This window comes from Helicoverpa armigera, chromosome 9 (assembly GCF_030705265.1).
Source record: "Helicoverpa armigera isolate CAAS_96S chromosome 9, ASM3070526v1, whole genome shotgun sequence".
Lineage (NCBI taxonomy): Eukaryota > Metazoa > Arthropoda > Insecta > Lepidoptera > Noctuidae > Helicoverpa > Helicoverpa armigera.
In genome coordinates, this window is record NC_087128.1 from 2,089,842 (window position 1) to 2,110,279 (window position 20,438).

General features: G+C 36.2%; 1 protein-coding gene across 6 annotated transcripts in view; it reads right to left on the minus strand.

Annotated features, from left to right (window-relative positions):
- Positions 1-248: 248 nt before the first annotated feature.
- LOC110372705 (paxillin) overlaps positions 249-20,438 on the minus strand; it is a 53,394-nt gene continuing 33,204 nt past the window's right edge. For 5 of the 6 annotated variants that reach the window (XM_021329646.3, XM_021329645.3, XM_064036374.1 and 2 more), the window contains exons 3-9: positions 19,713-19,953; positions 15,986-16,088; positions 8,407-8,623; positions 6,586-6,792; positions 6,274-6,447; positions 5,968-6,198; positions 249-3,121 (exon numbers count right to left, since the gene is read on the minus strand). In XM_021329646.3, the coding sequence (XP_021185321.3) occupies positions 2,855-3,121; positions 5,968-6,198; positions 6,274-6,447; positions 6,586-6,792; positions 8,407-8,623; positions 15,986-16,088; positions 19,713-19,953 (1,440 nt within the window). In that variant the 3' untranslated portion in view covers positions 249-2,854. Of the gene's footprint in view, positions 3,122-5,104; positions 5,807-5,967; positions 6,199-6,273; positions 6,448-6,585; positions 6,793-8,406; positions 8,624-15,985; positions 16,089-19,712; positions 19,954-20,438 lie in introns of those variants that run through there. The other variant, XM_021329648.3, reaches the window with a different exon arrangement.

Genomic DNA, 20,438 nt, shown 5'->3' on the forward strand with positions numbered 1-20,438 from the left:
GGAATGGAAATCAATAGTGACATGAATTATGCACACCCACCTGTGTTAGCTACATTATTATGTTTGAACGGTGTAGGTCGATTTAATGATAACCAGTTGTCAATTTTCAAAAAATATAGGTGTTTACATACATACAATACCTTTTAGAATTGCATAAATTGACAAAACGGGTGTTTTTTTTTCGTGAGATATGAAAGAGTAAGTACCTAGACTAGAGGGTTAGTAAAACCTCGAATAAAAAAACAGCATTAAAAAAACATTAAATATATTTGTTAAAATATTACAGATTCAATAAAATCGTGTCTCATAGATTACATTTTCGTACGGTACGTTATTACGTTACTAACTAGCCACGGTTCGCCGGCTGCATTCATTATCGTTATCAAGCGGGCTGAAGCGATAAACTTAGTGCTAACGCTCACGAACCAACACAAAACGTGTTGAAGTTACAATTTTATTGCGATATCGTTGTTGCTATTGAGATAACATATGTTTTTTTCCTTACGTTAAGGAAAACTTGATTAGTCATTTGTTTTTGTATAATAGAGGTAAAACTGTTATTTCCTCTTTCGTGTATTTAAATGGCGATTAAACAAGTTTTATTATAATTTTATAATGTATAATATAAATTTGAATTTGAATAAGTTCTACGCTGCTAAATAGGCTAGTTTCCTAAAAAATAATAATTAGTCCGTCTTGTAGATTGTCCAAAATTAAGCGATACGTATTTTTTCTTTTTTAAATTGGATCAGAACTTGTTAAGATATAGCGTGTTAAAGTTGAGTGTGACGTCACAAGTTGCTACAATTTTCAGGACACTGTGACGTAAAAGGCCCCCACTCCTAATTTTTGAAGTGTATTATCTTTGTCATTTTATGTTTAATTAAAAAAAGAAAAAATACGTATCCAATATTTTTTGATTATCTAAAAAGCGGACTAAATATTATTTCATTATTTCGACCCTGGACACTACCCTATTGTTGGTGTGGGACCGTGAGCGCCAACCTTTATAATCCAGCTCGATACGTTTGGCACTTTCTAACGAAGTTCGAAGCAATAACGTAAAATGGAGTAATAAAAATATAATAACAACATAGCAAATAACTGTACAGCGTAACGCTAATGGAAGATACACAACTTATCGATATAATTGAGTCGGATCGATTACATTACTGAAAGCGTATAACATAAATTATAAAAATGCAAGTAAAACTATCGGATTGTCATAGCAGCACTATTATTCGTTCCATAGAGAAACACGACGGATGATATCGACCATCATGTGAAATCCATCAATGCGTAACAAATTCAATTTTTAAATAGATTTTGCTGAAATCGTATAAGTTCGAGCGATTTTGACTTTTATTACATCGACGTAAGACACAGATTCAATAAATTCCAAATCATTTTAATAAACTGCAGAACTTTCGAGAGTCATACAAGTACTTCATATTAAAATCCGTCGTGTTTTCCTTAATCAAAAATTGCATACTAAGCCTTATCTAAATCGAATGTCTGAGACATATTAGACCGTACATTTGTAGCACTATTTGCAATAACATTTCCAAAATTTGTATCCTATCTATTCTTAGAACAATTTTTAGTTTTAGTATAAACACTATACTTAATTAGTTTAAATCACATGCACTAGTAAAAACTACATCGATATTTACTAGACTGTTATACTGTGAGCTTTTAATTTTTGTTAAATTTCTTTTTTATTCACATCTCACTAGGTTGTATGAACATTTTTATACATTATAAATAATTGTAATAAACATACATCTATGTATGTATGGCTGTGATCATTTTGTACGTTCAATTGTGTTTATCTAATTGTCAGACATTAGTCCTGTGTCTAATATAATTATTATTTTATTTATCTACTTGTTTTATAAAGGAAATATTTTAGAAGTACATCATCAACTTTTTGAACTCGACTCTTCTGAATTACGCATTTTTTGCTTGTGATAAGTATAAGAAAATATCCGACTATAGTCTTGAACAGGGAAACGCTAGAAAGATAAGTTTATAATATAATTATGAGTCAAGATTTCATCATTTTCTGATTTGCCTTATTCCAAAGGTTTTATTCTGAAATAAAATATAAAATGTCTTATCGTTCTGAATAGTATTCAAATTATCGCTGTGTATAAACCTATATGCCATTATCAGAAACCTTGAAAATTTACGCAGTTATCGGGAATTTTAAAATTGTAATTAAAGAAAACACCCGTGCAATAAAATTGAAATAATGGTATATTTTATTATTAGACCTGCTTATCTTTTTAATTATTACAGGTGTAATTGTAGGAATATTAAAGAAGGTTGTAACAAAAGAAGTCGTGATGTACCTCATGAATATTTTATCTTGTCGTTTTATTTATCCAATTGGCAATATCATTCGATAAAGAATTATTTACATTTTGCTTTGTCCTTGAAATAATCTCATTTTTTATATATTTCTAGACCATTCATACGCGCGTGTCATCATATCATTAAAATGATAGGTTGAAACAGATTTTTATAACATAAATAAAGTTAGTGATTCATTACATGTTACGACGTAAACAGCGATATTAATATCATACATTTATCTTGTATGGCACTAGCCCGACTTACAGTCGACACTTAGTTATAATAATTAGAACCTTTGCCTTCATTTGAACATTTCACATTAAAAATACTGCAATCATAAATCGATATAATCGATCTGCATTCTCATTGCCATTCGTTATTTATTCATATATCGAACGCTCACAGTTCAAAGACAATCGCTAATCGATATCTACTTAGAAAGTTTGAATATGGAACGTGTTCGACGGTCCTGCACTGTGACGTCACATGTCATGTTTTAACCGAAGAGTTTGTCGAAGCACGTGTGACAGTAAGGCTTGTCGTTTTGTTCTTTAAAGGTTCCTTTGTTGAGTTGTCTGAGGCAGAAGGCGCAGACGAAGTGTTCGGGATGGAACTTCCTGAACATGGCCGTGATGCAGCGGCCTGCGATGGGCTTGTGGCATCCAGCGCAGAGAGAACCCCGCTTCCCATGGTAATGAGTCTCGCAGTAAGGCTGACCTTCATGCTCGAAGAACGAACCACCGTGGAATGGCTCACGGCATTCCTGAAAAAAGGAAATATAATTTTTAAATTTATTTTCATGACATACAAAAATAATTCTGACAGCCTTGAAAAGTTGGAGTTTCGATGAGGATGTAAACTGTAAGGATATGACGCAAGACTGATTGACATCAAATCATAACATTCGTAACAGATAATATTTCTTCCAACAACACATTAATCAATTTTAACCCGGAAAATCTATTTTTTATCGTTGTAAGACAGCGAAGGATAAAATCGTTGGGTATCCGCCACCACTACAGATAACCGATTTTTTTCAAAATAATATACATAGGGTCATTAGGCAAAAAATTGAATGCAGATAGTAAAAGCGGTGTTTTACTAGTCTGTTATGATTTCAAAAATAATTTCAAAAGAACGCCATCTTGCTTGTTTCTATTATAGTGTAGTTTAGAGAAACATAGATGGCGTTGCGTACGCTTGTGGTCTGGTTACTTTCAACACAACTACGCGTGTATGTGTTATTGTGTAAAGTGTGTGTTGTACCGAGTTCGAGAAAAACAATTCTAACCCTGATCCACTTTTATGTAGGTCCATAAACCTTTTAAAATATAAACAATAGTGGCGACAGAAATAAACTGTGTTGAGATATTAATAACAAAGAAAGCTCTTACATGTGTTTATTATGATAACTCCTGAGTTTCCTATTATGACTGTTTATAGACAAAATAATTAAATATCTTATATGATCGGTTGTATGACGACCTCGATGGCGTAATGGTCACCATGCCGGACTGCCGGATTTGAGGTCCCGGGTTCGATTCCCGGCTCGGTCGACATTTGTGTGATGAGCATGCTTGTTGGCCGTGGTCTGGGTGTTCCAATATGTATTTATTAAATGTATATATGTAACTATATGTAGTTTATCAGTTGTGTTGGCACCCATAACACAAGTTAATTAATAACTTACCATGGGGCTAACCGACCGTGTGTGAAAAAGATGTCCCGACATTATATTTATTATTTATTATATCGGTTTCTGTACCAAGAAAACATTTTATGGGATTTTGTGACGGGATGAATGTCAGTTGTAATTATTTATATACGTAGCAATGTTGATTCGAAGGTGAAAATACTATAGGCTTACATACTTATGGATTTACGTTTTGCATTTACTAAATCAACAAAATTGAATGAAATTACAATAAAAAGTTAAAAACCGTACATTTTACATTCACAAAGGAGTAGTTACGTCATCGAATGTTATTTTCATATGCTGGACAATTATCATTTGGCGGGAATCCATGAAAATGTCACATTAAACCATGAGAAAAAAAATACAACTAGTATCTTAGTGTAATGACGTGAGAAATTATGTTGTCAAACAACTACATTATGTGGAACATAAAGACTTTTATTTACGTATATTTTATGTACTTTAGCTACGTATAGATCAGATTCAGTCTTAGTAGGCGTGGTTTAAGACACGAAATGTGAGAATATCTTCTTTTTTCAGTCGGTTAAGTATGAAGAAGTGTAAGATACTATGATAGATGCATAGTAGTTATTGGATTTATTGATGTGTATTATTGATTTAATTCTTGGTACTATAAAAGTAAAATTGATTGTGTGATTTTCAATCCTACATGTTTTATATTTACTTAAGTGGAACGTAAGGTAAGTGTGCAGCAAATTAGACAATAGATAAACAGTATTTTGAGCTAAAATATATTTGGCAACAAACAATTATTTTTCAGTCTCATTACAAGCCCAAATTGCCTAAAAGACAAGAGAAAAAAAACAGCAAACAGGCTGGCTTCAAAACAAAATGGCGCGCATTTCATCGGCGCGTACTCGTAACATTTCTAAACATTATGCGCATTACGCAATAGGCCTGGCGTGCTCCCGAGTTTCAGTTTCGTAACTATAACATCTTATAGCAATATTATTGAGCATTAAACTTGCACTATTACCCTTAATTCGTCGTATATTAGTGCGCGTAACGACTGATTTAAAAATAGAACGGTTGGTGTAAAAATAGTCTTTAATCCAATGGCCCATAAACAAAATTGTGATTGCTACCAGCCGGTGTGGCTGCAGACGTGCTCGTGACGTCATTGTCCACTACTATTAATAGAAAGTTTGGGAGCCGGGAAACCCTATACTCGGCACTTGACCTGCTCCACAATTTCGTTGCATTTTTCCCGCAACGTCCTTCCCTATGCAAAAAACAATGAGATCCGATGAAAGGTCATTGTCGTGCGCGTACGCACGTGACCTTGAATGCCTGAGAGGGCACATCCGTAATCTCATAGAGTTTTGTATTATTTATATTTTTTTATTTATTTATATTTGTTTTTTTTTTTGTTTCTTTTCTTTTTTATTTTTGTTCTCTTTATTATAAATCTTAGCGTTACAATAATATTACAAAAATATATTACATAAATTAATTTCCCTATCAAGTTCTAAGACTAGAGTGTTGTTTCATTTTAGTGTGTAAATAACATCTGTGTTTGTGTGTCATGTGTGTGTTTTAGATCATTCCCTTGTTCATAACGACGAGCATAGCTGGAAAAGAAATTGGGGGGAGGGGCATTCATATTGAGGGGGGCATGTGTGATGGTGACGTCATCCTTTATTCATCCTCATCGACTCCGACGCATTTAGGGCATACCGGCTTCCCTTCCATGGCATAGAAAGATTTGCCTTTGACAGCCTTTTCGCAGTCCTGTGAGGTAAATTTTACATTAGACATATTTCCAGAATATCCAAAAGATTGTGACTTTTGAATATTTTGGTGTTTATACTTGACCTGGCGTATTGGCGCATTATTTGTAAATATCATCAGCTGACTGCAAAGATTCCTGTGACGGGGAGACTGATACGAACCTTGCATACGAAGCAGTCAGGGTGCCACTGTGTGTTGAGTGCTGAGATGTAGTTCTCCATGATGGGCTTGTTGCAGCCGCCGCACTTCGGCGCGAACATGTCGAAGTAGTCATTGCGGCAGTAAGGCTTGCCGTCCCTCTCGTGGAAACCATCCTCACCGAACTGCTGGCCACACTGAGCACAGAAGAAGTGCTCCGTATGCCAGGTCTTTTCCAGAGCTGTTACGCATTTCTGTAATCAAAAATACACCTTAGCACCCTGTGTTTAAAGTCCAATTTTCCTTGAAGCGGAGATAGTGAAACTAACGTCGAGAATTGGTCCATTGCAGTAAGCGCATCTTGGCGAGAACAGGTTGTGGTAGTCAGGCTCGCAGTACGGCCTGCCGTCGCGCTCGAAGAAGTTCCTGGTGCCCAGCTCCTGGTTGCAGTGAGCGCAGGTGAAGTGCTCAGGGTGCCACGTGCGACCCAACGCGGTGATGACCTGAATCACACAACAGTTCGTCATTCACTACTTTACTAAAATCACATCACACTTTTAGGAGCAGAATTGGATGTCACTGTTTTTCAGTCTTGCTGTGTTTGAGGTCAAATTCTGCTCCCATCACGGTTGGATATCCACCTGTCCGACGATGGGCTTATCGCAGGCGTTGCAGCATCCCTTTTGGGGGGTTTGTACTCCTTGGCGGCTCATGTCTGCTCGAAGGGATCCGAGCATATGCTCTAGAGAGGCGGACTCTGGTTGCCGCGGGTTGCTGCGGTAGTGCTCTTGCCACGCACGCTTTTCGCGATATACGTGGGTACCGCTATCACCTCCTGTGCCGCTCACCTGTGGAATTGAACAAATCTTTATGAGAGGTGTTTCTAAATGCCATCCCAAAGGTCAAATACTTGATATTTGACAATCGGCGTGATGAGTGATGGCAATAGAAACGTGGATAACAGAAGTTGGTAGTGAACTTGATCTTTTACTTGGACTGTAGTGAATATAAAAATTTTCTAAGTCCAAGTAAAAGATCGAAAATTCATCGTAATCCCAACGTACAGAAGTAAACCCGGCCGTTCGTGGTGGATTGGAGCGAATGCCGTCCGAGTGAAATGTTTGTCTATGTACTCTAATATTATAAGCTCGCGTCCCCACCACGCCTGTGATGTAACGCTGGGAACTATCTTTAGCCAGCGGGCAGCGCGCGAGTGCGAGGGAGACCACGCGAGCGCTGGAGGGACGGCTTCTACAGCGGCTGGAAATAGCCGTGGACCAAGAAAGGCGACTTGTAAATATTATAATAAACGGAAAAGAGGAGACTGCTGTAGTGCAGTGTGCCGAGGTGGCCGTGACAGATGCCGACCGATATTAGACCTTAGGGTGGTGATGACTCACTGTAGGTGTTAGTATCTACCATCAAGTCATAAAGTCGACCGAAACGATCCACTGGATTATAAATTGTTAGTTTGCCCAGTAAATACGCGTTCATGAATGAAAAACTTCGTGATAACGTCGGGAGGACATAAACAATGGTATTAGAGGCGGTTATTGCGACGCTACCAGCTCCAATATCTTTTTGGCAGCTGCCGGGATCATCAACCATCCTTTATTTTACAAGCAACCTTGTCGCACGTAATTTTGTATACAATAAAGAGTCATTTGCTTCACTTCATACATTAGCAATTATCTTGGGGACAGTATTGTGGTTTTTACTTCAAAGAAAGTTTCTAGATTCTTATTTATTTTGCATTCAATGCAGTAGCTATGTTACATAAGCTTGCAACAACGAACATGATAATATTTGCATGTATCCAATAAAAATAACGCAGATGCCAAAGATTTGTTTTGGTAATACATTCTGGATAATATCGAGCAAAACTTTCATATGCAGAGGAAAATTTTGGATATAATGAAGATATCTTATGAATTAGTTAAACGTCTAAATTGAGATGGGATCCATCAAACTTCAAAAGCCCTCTATCCTAATGGTTTTAGGAATAAACATGAGATATCCGAAATTATTATGTATGTTAGTAAGTTTACGTATAGTCTACTCTAAACTCATAATTCACGATAACTGAGGGTTTTTGGGCAAGTAATCTGATGGGTTACACGTGTTCATAATATAACTACTACAAGCAGGATTGATGATTATTACATTAGTTACGACCTATGAAGATGATATTCGAGTAGAAATACTCTATGCAAATTTAAACTTCCGAGAACATCATTAGAATGAAAATCTATGGCTCTTGATAAAAGGAAATGTCCTTAATGGAAATTATGAGTCTTCACTCGATACTGGCTTACCAAGGGTATTGGTTTGCCAGGAAGTCAGATTTGCTCCAAGTAAAACCCTGGTAATCAAGTGCATTCAGTTAACATTGGAAGCCAACCCCACCACAATTTGGCAAAAGGATAAGTAGACATTTAGATACTGGCATCAAAACCACTTACTTTGAAATCAGAAAGCGATGCCATCAGATCATCCAACTCCTTAGTAGCATTGGATGCGTGATGATGGTGACGCACCGCCGCCATGGTGGGGGGAGGCTGCTGCTGCGACTGAGCTGGTTCCACCACCGTCTCTTGCACGGTGACTGTCACTTGTTTGGTGCCGGGCCGAGGGAGGGTACCTCCTTGAGATGGCGGGATTGGTGATGTTGAAGCGCGACTGGTGGACAAAAGAATATATTATTTCGATTTGAATGACGCGTTGGAGGTGACTAAAGGGAAGAACGTCATAAGGGAAACATAGAAAATCATGTGCCTATTGCATATGTAACTCGCTTCTTCAAACTATTTTCTATGATTAATCGATTCCAAAAGATTTTCTATTTCATTCAGTTCTGTTACATACTTCCGAATCAATCCTACTTCATGTGATCATAAAACGTATCCATTTACAATAGTGACGTCACAACATAAAATACGATGGCCGTGATTGGTCGAGATGTCATCCATCTGTTGTTTATAGAAACCAGTTATAAATGACTCCAGTAGGTACAGTACAGAGCTATTAGGGATTGGCCCGCGAATGCAGTGCGTCTTAATTCCCTAAATAGCCGATTGTCCTTCCAAAACGATTATTTATTTAGTAGTTAATCTACGTCTCGTGGATGCATTTGTTACTATGGCATGTACAGGGACTGACTTTACATAGGCTGGTAATTAGAAATTAAATTATCAGTATCAGTTTTGAGATCTTTTGTATAATTGAGGTGATTGAATCTATTGGCTTTTTTTTAGTTCGAATTTAAATCCTTTTAAGGGTTTCCCAATAGATGTCATTAGACAACCATATAACAGGAATATAGGTTTTATATAGGTACAGCAAGTTAAGTTAATCACCGTTAACACACGGCCATCAAATGCGGCCAACTGAAAATGAAGCATATAATTTCAACCGACATTAATTGCCTAGCAGCACTGGATAGACAATACAACAGGATATCAATCTGGAAATCGCATAAAGAGCAATAGTGCCTATTCATAGCAATATTCTAGGAAATTGGGGGCTTTTAGCCAGTCAATTGTAGTTTATAAACATTTCAATTCAAGAGCTGGATTCGATAAACGAAAGCTCATGCATGAAGTGTATGATGTGGAATGGGCAGCACTAACACTGAATGCATTAGTTCATTTTCAGAAGGCGACAATGATAACAAAAATTTAAAAAATGTGAGGAAAACTTTTATGGCGGGCCAATGGCTTTCATGATTCCACAGGTTAAGGTATACTCGTATATGTATCTAGATGTCGTATCTACTTGACTCTCAATCTATCTTTCTAGCCTCATGTATCATGTCTCTCTCTCGCATAGCTGTCACATCCAGTTGTCAGTAACAAGTTAAAATACGTGTTTCTTTTCAATAGTCTCATGTAACATGTCCGTCTTGACACAAGATTTCAACGATTTTCCATCAGCACTTTCATCCCTTAAAGCCGTCTCTGTCCACATCTAATGTGTTTTAGTAAATAACACGGCACATACGTTAGGCAGAAACTCAGCGGCAGGTGCGATTATCGTCCGTTAGCACATAAATACTAATTAGCGGGCGGAAACGTGCGCCAGAGTCGCTCAACCATGCCAAAAACAATTATTTTACATTGTCAACCTTTGTTGTGGATTTTCAATAACTTTGATTTATACTTGAGTGAGTTATGATGTGTAAAACTTCATGCTCTCATCGAAACTTTTGTAGCTGAAATTTGTTCCTTTTTTTTTCAACCAGATCGGCCAAGCCTGATGTTATTTTTCTGTTGTTTGTCATTGTGATAAACATAATTCTGGGGCTATGTCATATGCTGTTTTATGTAGATTCATTTTAAAAAGGGCTGGTTCTGCAAGTCGTTCTCAGTTCTCAAACTCTCTGAACCCTAACCAATTAAAATGAAGATCTAGAGCACAGATATCTGCCGTGTCTTCAAACGTTTAAGATGCTAACTCCCATAACAGTTTATCATAATCTTGGCACGATTATAGCAACATATAATGTAATCAATGTCAAGGTAAAATCTGATAATCCATCTAAAATAATCCCTCATACCAGCCTTTGAAATTTACGACACGCAGAATACATTTGGCGTAACCATCTTCATATAAAGCTCTCTGAGATGACATTAACGATATCAATAATAGTCTTAATCGCAAAGTGCAAGGTTAAGACTTGACTTTCATACTGAAGTGTTAATTTGATCTTGAAATGTTAATATGTTGCGGTCGTTTAGTGAATCACTAACGTTGACTGTAAGAGGAAAAGGTCTATTAAATTACTGATGAAATAAAATTGTACTGTGTACTAAAACTGAATGAAAATCACTAAAGGGGGCAGTTGGTATGGTTATAGTTACATGGTGCAAACCCCCTCTGTGGGTAATGAACAGCCATGAGTCCGTATTATATACCGACTATGTGTAACAGGACAGGTCTCTAGGGACCCTTTGTGTCTTCAATATGCTTCAAATACTGGTTTACTCATAGTGTATGCGCCCTGTAAGCGAGTAAGAACAGCAATCTATCCTTCTTCAAAATTTGTAGAAATTAGTTTCAAGTTTTCACCACGTCCTAAATGGCTTTGCATTAGGATAAGGTATCTGGCAGTGCATTGACTCTACTGCCAATAATGTTATACATTATAAATGAGTCGATTCAGAGTTCAATTACCTTGCTATCAATTGAATTATTGAATCGATTTTCTCCTTACTACTACGTCTGGATCCCATCATGTTTTACAACATGTTGCTTGACGCAAGTCCGAACACTGTCAACATGTTTATGTGTTGGTTGAAAACTTTTATTAATGTACTCCGTCTGTCTTTTTAGACTGACAAGGCAATATTACGAGACAGAGACATTATAAACTTTATTATGTACTATATATTGTGCATATGCCTGCCGGGTCTGCGACTGCGCTGAAAGAGTTACCACTCTTTCGAAGAATCCCGCATTAGCACATACATAAAGGGCATAAGAAGGAACATGATGGGTTTTAGTCAGTAAGAGTCACAACGGGAGGGGTCAATTGATGATATCCCATAAAAAAATAAAAATATATGTAGTACGCATCTATGTAGTTGAAGGTATAATTTATAATGGAAAGACAGGTACAGACAGAACAGCCCTTTTCCAGAAATAGAGACTATAAGGTCAGGTTGAAGCAGTGACATTGACAAATATTATTAGTTGAGTCAAATCCAGGTCATAAACTAGTAATCCAATATTTATTACAGCATTCGAGTATATCGGTCGATATATAAAAATATTCCGTTCAACGGATGTAGTGGATAGCTGCCAAAATCCGATGATGAAAAATTGCTTGAAAAAACACGGTTTGCTTTCAGAATCAGATATTGTACGGTCAGGGACGAAAGTTATATTAACACTTTGGCGGATTTATTAATAGTGACAATTGGTAATAGAAACCATGATTGTCATCGCGTTCATTATCATTTCATCACCCAAGGTGCTTGCACTCAACGCTTAAGTATATTTTCGGGACCATCTAGCTTCATAATCTAGGAATAAATCAATCTATCACTCTACTATGACTGCCACGTGTAAAACAACATTTTATTTTTCTATACTCCATTCAAAATAACATTAGACATTTAAGTAAACCTTTTTTACTGTTTGTTCAACCGATTTTGACTTCTATTCCGTAGACAAAAGAACGGAATTGAAAGCAAAATAGTGGTTACAATACCAAGTATTTACTGCAGCCGCCATTAATCATACTACTAACGCAATAGAAGTCAAAATCGGTTGAACAAACAGTAAAAAAGGTTTACTTAAACTAATGTTATTTTGAATGGAGTATAATTTTGCTTTACAGTAAGTACTATATTGCCGACTGTACTTCAGAGTACGAGTTTACGATTTGAATATAAAAATATGTTCTTATTTTTTACATGGCTAGCCTTTTTACTGTTCACGGCCTAGACCCATATTTCTGGAGGGTTTTAGAGGTCGCAGTCAAATGCGATACATTTCCTTCACTAAGCATCACCCTCGGTGGAAAAGCAGCCTTAAATGGCTATCAACACATATCTGTGCCTATCTAGCACAGGGATAAATTCTGCTCTGACTGAAATTATGATACAAAACATTTTGTCAGCAGCACATTCACGCAAACAACTGAACATTGCACAAAGTGTATGTTGGTGTAGATCACGCCTCCCAGGTTTATTAAAGACAGATTTTTTGCTTTTATTTTCAGTCAACATGTTTTTACATTGTCAAGTGCGGCTAACATTAATCAGTATACAATTTCGAACACTCAAAAATTGCGTGCAAAGAGTTTGGTGAGTTGAAAATGACTACGGTGTAGAGATATCAGAAAGTTGACTTCCAGAAAAGGTAGAAAGAAAAGTCATAAGTGGCTGAAGATACCGTGTAACTTTTTGTATAATATCTACTACTGAGTAAGTTTCCTTTATAAATTGAGTCAATCATTTATAACATCAAAGAAAACACCAAGAATATTGCTTCTTGCGGAAACCAGACTGTCCCTCAGGATTCCGGAGTGTAGCCACTGAAGGGGCGATTATAATAACAAAACACTGTGATGACGTCATACCGTGCTATATGTGCGCGCGTTACAAAAATAGGTAGCAGTTTTCACACGGCCCCGTCGACGGCCCACGAAACGATACAATATCTGGTCATGATTATTTGGGTTCCGTGTAGGTTTCTACCAGAATATTTAGGTACATCATCATCTGCCTAGCCTTTTCCCAACTTTGTTTCGGTCGTAACGTACCCGTAACGACTGCCACAGATGTTCAATGATAGTCGGGACCAACAGTTTAACGTGCCCTCCGTAATTAGGGACAGATAGGTACAAAAATCGAAGCTTAAGCTCTTAACTGAATAGAGGCGCTTTAGCTAAAAGCTTTAAGGAAACGACAATCTAGGTATCAGTCATGTATGCAGGATTTGATGAAATAGTTGGATAAATGAAATCAATCCACGCAGTCGAAAAGGAATTTCCGGTAAAATCGCCCACGATATCAAAGAATAGAAATTCAACAAAACTAAAGATTCAGTTACAGTAAACTATGACTCTGTGCCACTACCAGAACAACTCAATGCAAACAGAAAGTCTTATTCGTCACACAATGATAGCTTTACCGATACTAGTAAAGAACGCCGATTTACCGAAAATAATACATAGTTCTAAAACACAACATTAGGTTTTAAAATTCCTGTAATTGACGAGCTTTGTGAAAGCTAATAAATTTGCTTGCACGTAACAATTCCTCTTCATCACACTATTTGTTTGTGGGCTTATTGCCAGCTCAAAATTCGCTCATTGCTTTTGTATGGAATTGCTCAGTTGCACATGCATTTATTAGCAAGTGCACGAGTTAACAGTTCCTATATCCGTAATGACATGACTGCCAATTCTATAAACAAAAGTTACGTACATATTAAAGTGGCGATTAATATCAACAATTTATGTAATGCGAAAGATAGTGCAGGACGGAATTGGGGTTTTATCATTCGATTTATAAGATCGATAGCGATCGATAAGAAATGGTGAAAGAAAACAATAGGCGGATATGACCGATTGATAATAGCAATTAGGACAGATAGAAAAGTTAAAGAGCCAGAAAAGTTGGTCATATTAATTTGAAAGATGGTATTCACGAAGACATGGTCTTTCTTGTAGGTTCTTCTCCGTGGGATCCACTTTTAGGAACCTTGTAACTATTGTCTGACTTTTCATGAGAGAGAGAGAACTGTTTGAAATAAATACTTTTCAATTTGACTTACCCGGGTAATTAGGATCTTTTCATTATTCCTACTACTAGTAGACTAATGTGTTATTTACAATATATCAACAATATTAATAGAAAATGCGACGTAGTAATACCTCCCAAGAATTGGCAATGTTATTAAATGTCATTTCTTATTACAAATTCTAACAGATGCAATGTTTAGACATGTGTGTATGTTTTGGTGCATCCTAAATTGCAATGATTACATTATTTCTATTAAATTATTTTAATGGAACGTATTTATGTAATTTTAAATGAGAATTATGGTATTTATGGGATTAAAGACGATTATAGTATAGAATATGATTATTGCTCGCAAGTATTGCTTATGCAAAATGGGGATTGAAAAAGTCTTCGACTATAGTTATAGATTATCAGAATTACTTTGTCCCATAGTAACAACTGTTATCATCAGATCACAATCAGACAAAATCCTGAGGAGAAGAAGACCAAATTGTAGACATATCCTATATTGCAAATATAAGGTTTGCAGTGTTGGAATCGGTGCTCATGTCTTCACGGAAAAAAACATAAAAATGTGTGATTTAGAATATGACATTGTGTATTGTTGTTTCAGCAGGTCAACCAAAAAGTCGTAAGACAACAAGAAAACTTTTACAGTAGCAATTAAAACATTTTCAACCAGTGTTTATGACCGTTAACCTAAAAACTGAGGCCACAAATGGCTAGTTTACACACATCAAAGAAAGCCATAATTTAAATATGTACCAGCATAAAACACAAGTTTTACGTACATAAAAGAATTAACATATTCATGTGTTTGGCAGCGTTAATAAGGTTTTATTTATGGTTGAAACAATTCCTGGCATTAGTTATTTGTTCTAATGACATGTGGAAACTTTTTTCATTTTACTCCTTGTTAACTTAATTTTGGCGTGAACGATATTTTGGCAGAGTGTGAAAAACTAGAGTGGGTGTGTCAACGTCCGAAATAAATTGTTTGCAAAAATGCTGTCGTTTTTATTCAAACTTTTTTAAAGTAAAAAAAAACTTTAAGAACTTTTTGAATATCTTCAATATCTTGCTGTACCTACGACACAATTGATATTCTTTATTAATTGTTAAATATTAAGGAATGCACTTTCAATAATGGACTGCAATAGACTGATATGACGATGACGATTGATAGTCTTAGACCAAACCGACACATGATAGTTGTTTGTCACGACAAAATCTATTTTTTTCTAAGATAATAAATTGTTTTTACGTTGAAACATATAGTGGGAAGTCCGACAGGCCGGTAATAAATTGTCTCGTCTTTTAAAAAACTTTGAGGTCATTGAGTACAAGTTGTTTTAACAGCACTAGGTTACAAATATTACTACTCATTTCTATCCATACTATTTTATATCATCGTGTGTTGAAGTAATCATATATGTATAATTCCAGTATGGCGAAGAAGGATACCTACCTACTTATTAATCGAATCGTTTTGCTCGGATATCGAGACATCATTTGTTATATTGACTCACACGACTACAAAATATATAGATAAAAGAATATAGTTCATAAAAGAAGATCACCAAGAAAAGGTTTAGTCGCGGACATTTTAAGAATGTTCTCATTCAAGTTATTGTTATTTGTAGCGAGAAAATTGGAAGAAATATTTGTCGCACACCGGTGGAATCTCCCCATTAGAGTGCGAAGATCCCAAACAAAAGTAGATTTATTCTAGGTAGAACCATAACTATTATATAATCTGTGGTAGAACTAATCAGAAGTTGAAACTTACCCATTGGGCAGGTCTGCGCTAAGTTGATCGAGCAGAGAGTCCACCGTGGGTCTGGAGGATGCAGGACTGGCTGTGCCATTGGTGCGGGCGTAGCCATTAGATACTGTCAATAACAAAAATACTTCATTAGTAAAAATATACATAGGCGTGCTCTCTAGGTATCACTTAAACCGACGACGTATCGATGTTAGTAGAATCACCTACACAATATCAGTGGATGATCTATTTGATGGTAACGGTCTGACCTACCCTGATGCAGTTTTTAATTTCGCAGTAAAATATTCTGACGTTTAAGTAACCTAAATCGAGATAGCTTATACAAGTCGCTGATGCAATATAATCATCATCAAGTTCTTTCTGTAACAAAATTTCATTCAGTCTCAAATTCCTTGTTACGTCGATGCCTGATCTTTGAAAACATTTCCAAGAATTTCGTTGTATTTCCCAAGATTTATTTGTATGCATACGTAGGTAAATGATATCATTCGTTCAGGAACATAACTCCTTATGTTAGTTAAACGCAGGAAATCTATAAAATATACGTGGAACGAATCGGATTACACATTTTACGTTTTTCGCGGTCTTTATCGGAACTGCAATCGTAAATCCGTTTGTTCAAATGGTTTAATTGATTATTTTACGCAAATACCTGTTAGGATACGTAATCTTAAATATAAATAGTTCTTGTGGAATTCCAGTTATGTATCTAGATTTTTTTTCGATATCCATTTCCTTAGTATTTACAATGTTTCTCAAAGTAAGGGTCAAATCGAATAGATAGGACAATTATCAACTTAACTTAATTATTGCGAAACTTGTGTCATGTCTTTTAAAATTCTTACACTTCAGTAAATACCCAATCATATCGAGTAACCATAAAAACATTTCCTTCAGCAAACGATCCATTTGCAAAATGAAATGATCACTGCTGAAAGCAAGCAGATGCATCTCGAAAGTATGAGATAAATCACAAATATATCTCTACCTCGCGCTTGCATTTTCGTTTCTCAAATCAACAAGCGAATCATAAATACAGCAACATTATTTACGATCGCCGAAACCTTGCTAATACGAGTTACAAACGCATCGAAGTTTCTGGCAACTGTGCGAACATTAAGACCCATATTCCTAGGTTCATTAACATGAACTGCAAAACGTTCATAACTTACAATGTTAACTCAACGCTTTTGTTGTTAACGGCTTGTTTACATACAAGTTTGACAAGTATGAATATGAAAACTGAAATGTATGAAACATTAAAGTTTGTCAAAAATATCGCGTGTTTTGTGTGAAACCAGGTGGAGTGGTCTTGACGGAATTGTTCAATGTCGAGTTGTGTTGAGGAAAAGGAACGCTTGCCAGCAGCTAATGTCTGGCGGTAAAGGTTCTTTACCTTTGAATATAAACACATTAACGTTACATGAGATCATGAAAATGAACGCAATAGAGATCGTTTTAGAAAAAGTAACATCTCATATCAACCATACATTTGAACTCTTAAATCCTTGGGTTAATAGGCCCTAAAGGTAATTGTACTATTAGTCGATAACCCACTGGCTGGCAGTCAATCCATATTTGATGAAATGCCTTAAGTGCCAATTATTGCTATCAGAACACAAGTGAACCTATTAATTTTAAACGATATCTCACGAGGTATATTCAAAACGATTACAGTATAAACTATTCTGTCCAATGATATAAGTCTGTCGTTAAGGGATAAAGCGCCGACAGACAAAGTGATGAAAACGAAATGATCTTGCGAGATGATTCGCAAGCTTGAAGATCAAAGTCAGACGTGTAGGGACAGCAGTAATGTGGGCAGTTATGATCAATGACTTCAAATAGGCAATGTTGAACAGAATGCACATAAAACATTCGAATAAGGCAACGAAGGAATATTGTCTAAAAATGTTAATGGCGCTAATACAGTAGGTAGAGTGTCGAAATCCTGAGAAGGCGTTAGAAAGAACTTGAATTTACCGATTAAACGAATTGCATATTAGGTTCTTGGAATAAAATTGGGAAACGAGAGATAAATCGATAAAACGTAGGAATTGATTTTTGTACGACATAATTAGAGATAGCATTAGAAACAAGATAATGATGATGCAGATTCATTTCTAGATATTTTGCCAGACACTAAACGAGCTGTAACAGTGCTTTCTATAAAATATGGGCTTGTATACAACTTGGGATCCAAATGTCCGACTAGGTGTCAGAGCGGTGCCAAATGTCATTAACGAGCAACTAATTACAGTTTATTGAATTAAAGAAATAAGATACACTAATTGGAATATCTGCTAATGTGACCGAAATGGCTGTTGACGAAATCTGCGAAGAAAACAATGCATGGGATGCCAAAGATAATGCCTGTTGTTCCCCGAAGTTGTAATTTGGGATGTCTCTTCAAAGTATGGCTAAATATAAGATAGCTCTCCATTCTATGCAAATCAACCATGTTCGTGGTACTATACTTCGAGAACTGAGAAATTTCCTTAACGTCATGTAAACAATAAACCCATGAATGTCTTTACTGAAAATATCCATTTGCTGTCCACTGATTTCTTCCATTAAGAACTTCAAAATGAAAATACACTAGTAGCCAGTACAACATTAGTCAGTAAACCAAACAATCTGGATCGGTATTCTATTTCTGGTGGACGGGGACTAGCCTTGGTGTAGATATTTAGCGATTATTTACTGCTATAAACATATTATTTGTTACAGTATTTCCATATATTTGTACAATTAAATAAATATTTAAAAAAATGACTTGAGATTGAAAATGTCTTGATCTGTCTTACTCACAAAAAATGGTCTCACAGATCTATATGATCTAGCCGGTGTTCGGAAATTATGTCTGTGTCCTTATTCGGAAAGTGTTTAGTCACAAAAACGTTTCTGGGTGCTGTAAATGGCTAAAGCAAGACCAACCAATGTTTCCTTTTATCCATTGGATTGTACCGCGTAAAGGACAAGTAAGCATTCATCCTCCTTTGCACAAATTGTACGAATGCTTACTTGGAGGATGAATGGTAGGACATTTAAGAAATTGACAAGTAAGCATTCATCCTCATTTGTAAAATTTGTTCTTGTCCTTTGATGATGGTATCTTCAATAATGAATAAATTGGAGTAAGGTCACGATGATATGAATATTCCGGTAATACGTTTTATACTTGGAAAAACTGATCAATATCTATTATGTGTCATGGTAGCAATATCTAGGTCAATATTTATTTTAATTGCTTGAAACTGTCCTTCGTATAATTAATTCAAGCTTTCTTCAACACGTAATTTAGTTGACAGGGCTAATATTTCATAGAAATGATACACCCGAGGTCGTGTGTAAATGAAACGTTTCAGTGTACACGAAATAATTTTGTCGTTCGTCCCGTCCGTTCTACACTAGTTAGCGATGAGTTATAGTGAGTGCTCGTAATAATTTTGTATCTCATGTACTAGGTACATACTATGAACTATTAAAATTGGTGTCGTTAAGACCTAAATGTTTACCTTGGTAGTTTTCCGTATGCACTTTAGGATGAAATCCTCCTTTCGTACAAATTGCTTATTGGCATTTCTGAATTTGTTTTGATGAATGTAACATTATCATTAGGTACATCATCACATAGGAACCTCAGAACTACAGGCAGCCTCATCCGTCATTAAAATGAACTCGTCCTTATGATCTCTAAAACAAGATCCAATAAAAAAGTATAACTTACCATTCCGTTCACTATACGTAGACTTGTCCACATAATTCCCGTATCTCGCATTGCTCAGATCATCGAGTAGGGTGTCCAGCTCAGTCAGGTTACCCCGTCCGCTCCTATTGGACCCAGTGGAACCGTATCCCGGCTGTGGAGGGTTGTAGTTCGTCGTGTGGTTACCATAGCTTGACTGGGTTGTGCTGTATTTGACTGGAACCACTTTCTCGTGGAGCGATGATGTGTTTTGATAGGTGGGCTGTGGGCAAAGAAAGTTGCAATTAATTTTAATTTAGAAATTAAAAGAAAGTTAATGATCTTTCAATATGCCCGTGGGCAAGTTTGTATTTGGGATTTTTAGGTGGGCTGGTGGCAATATGTAGGTAGGTACGCTCAAATACCTATAATATGCGCTTATCATTCAAAATCTGTTGGTTGGATTTTTTGCCTGCCTATACCTACTATAAATCATTTCAGTAAACATTTTTTTTTCATGCCGGAAATAGTTGTTTGTCTAGTGAAATATTGATGTACGCCTGAATGAATCTCGTTACTAAAATTATTTATTTTATTTTAGTTCCTGTCCCTGCCCTTCAAAGACAAAATCTAAAAGAAGACTTTGGAAGTACAAGTAGCGACATCTACTCTCGCACGAATACTTCTTGGAAACATTTCAAATTCAGATGACGTACAGTTTGAACGATTTGAATATAGATGGCGCTGTGTACTACTGCTCTAAAAACT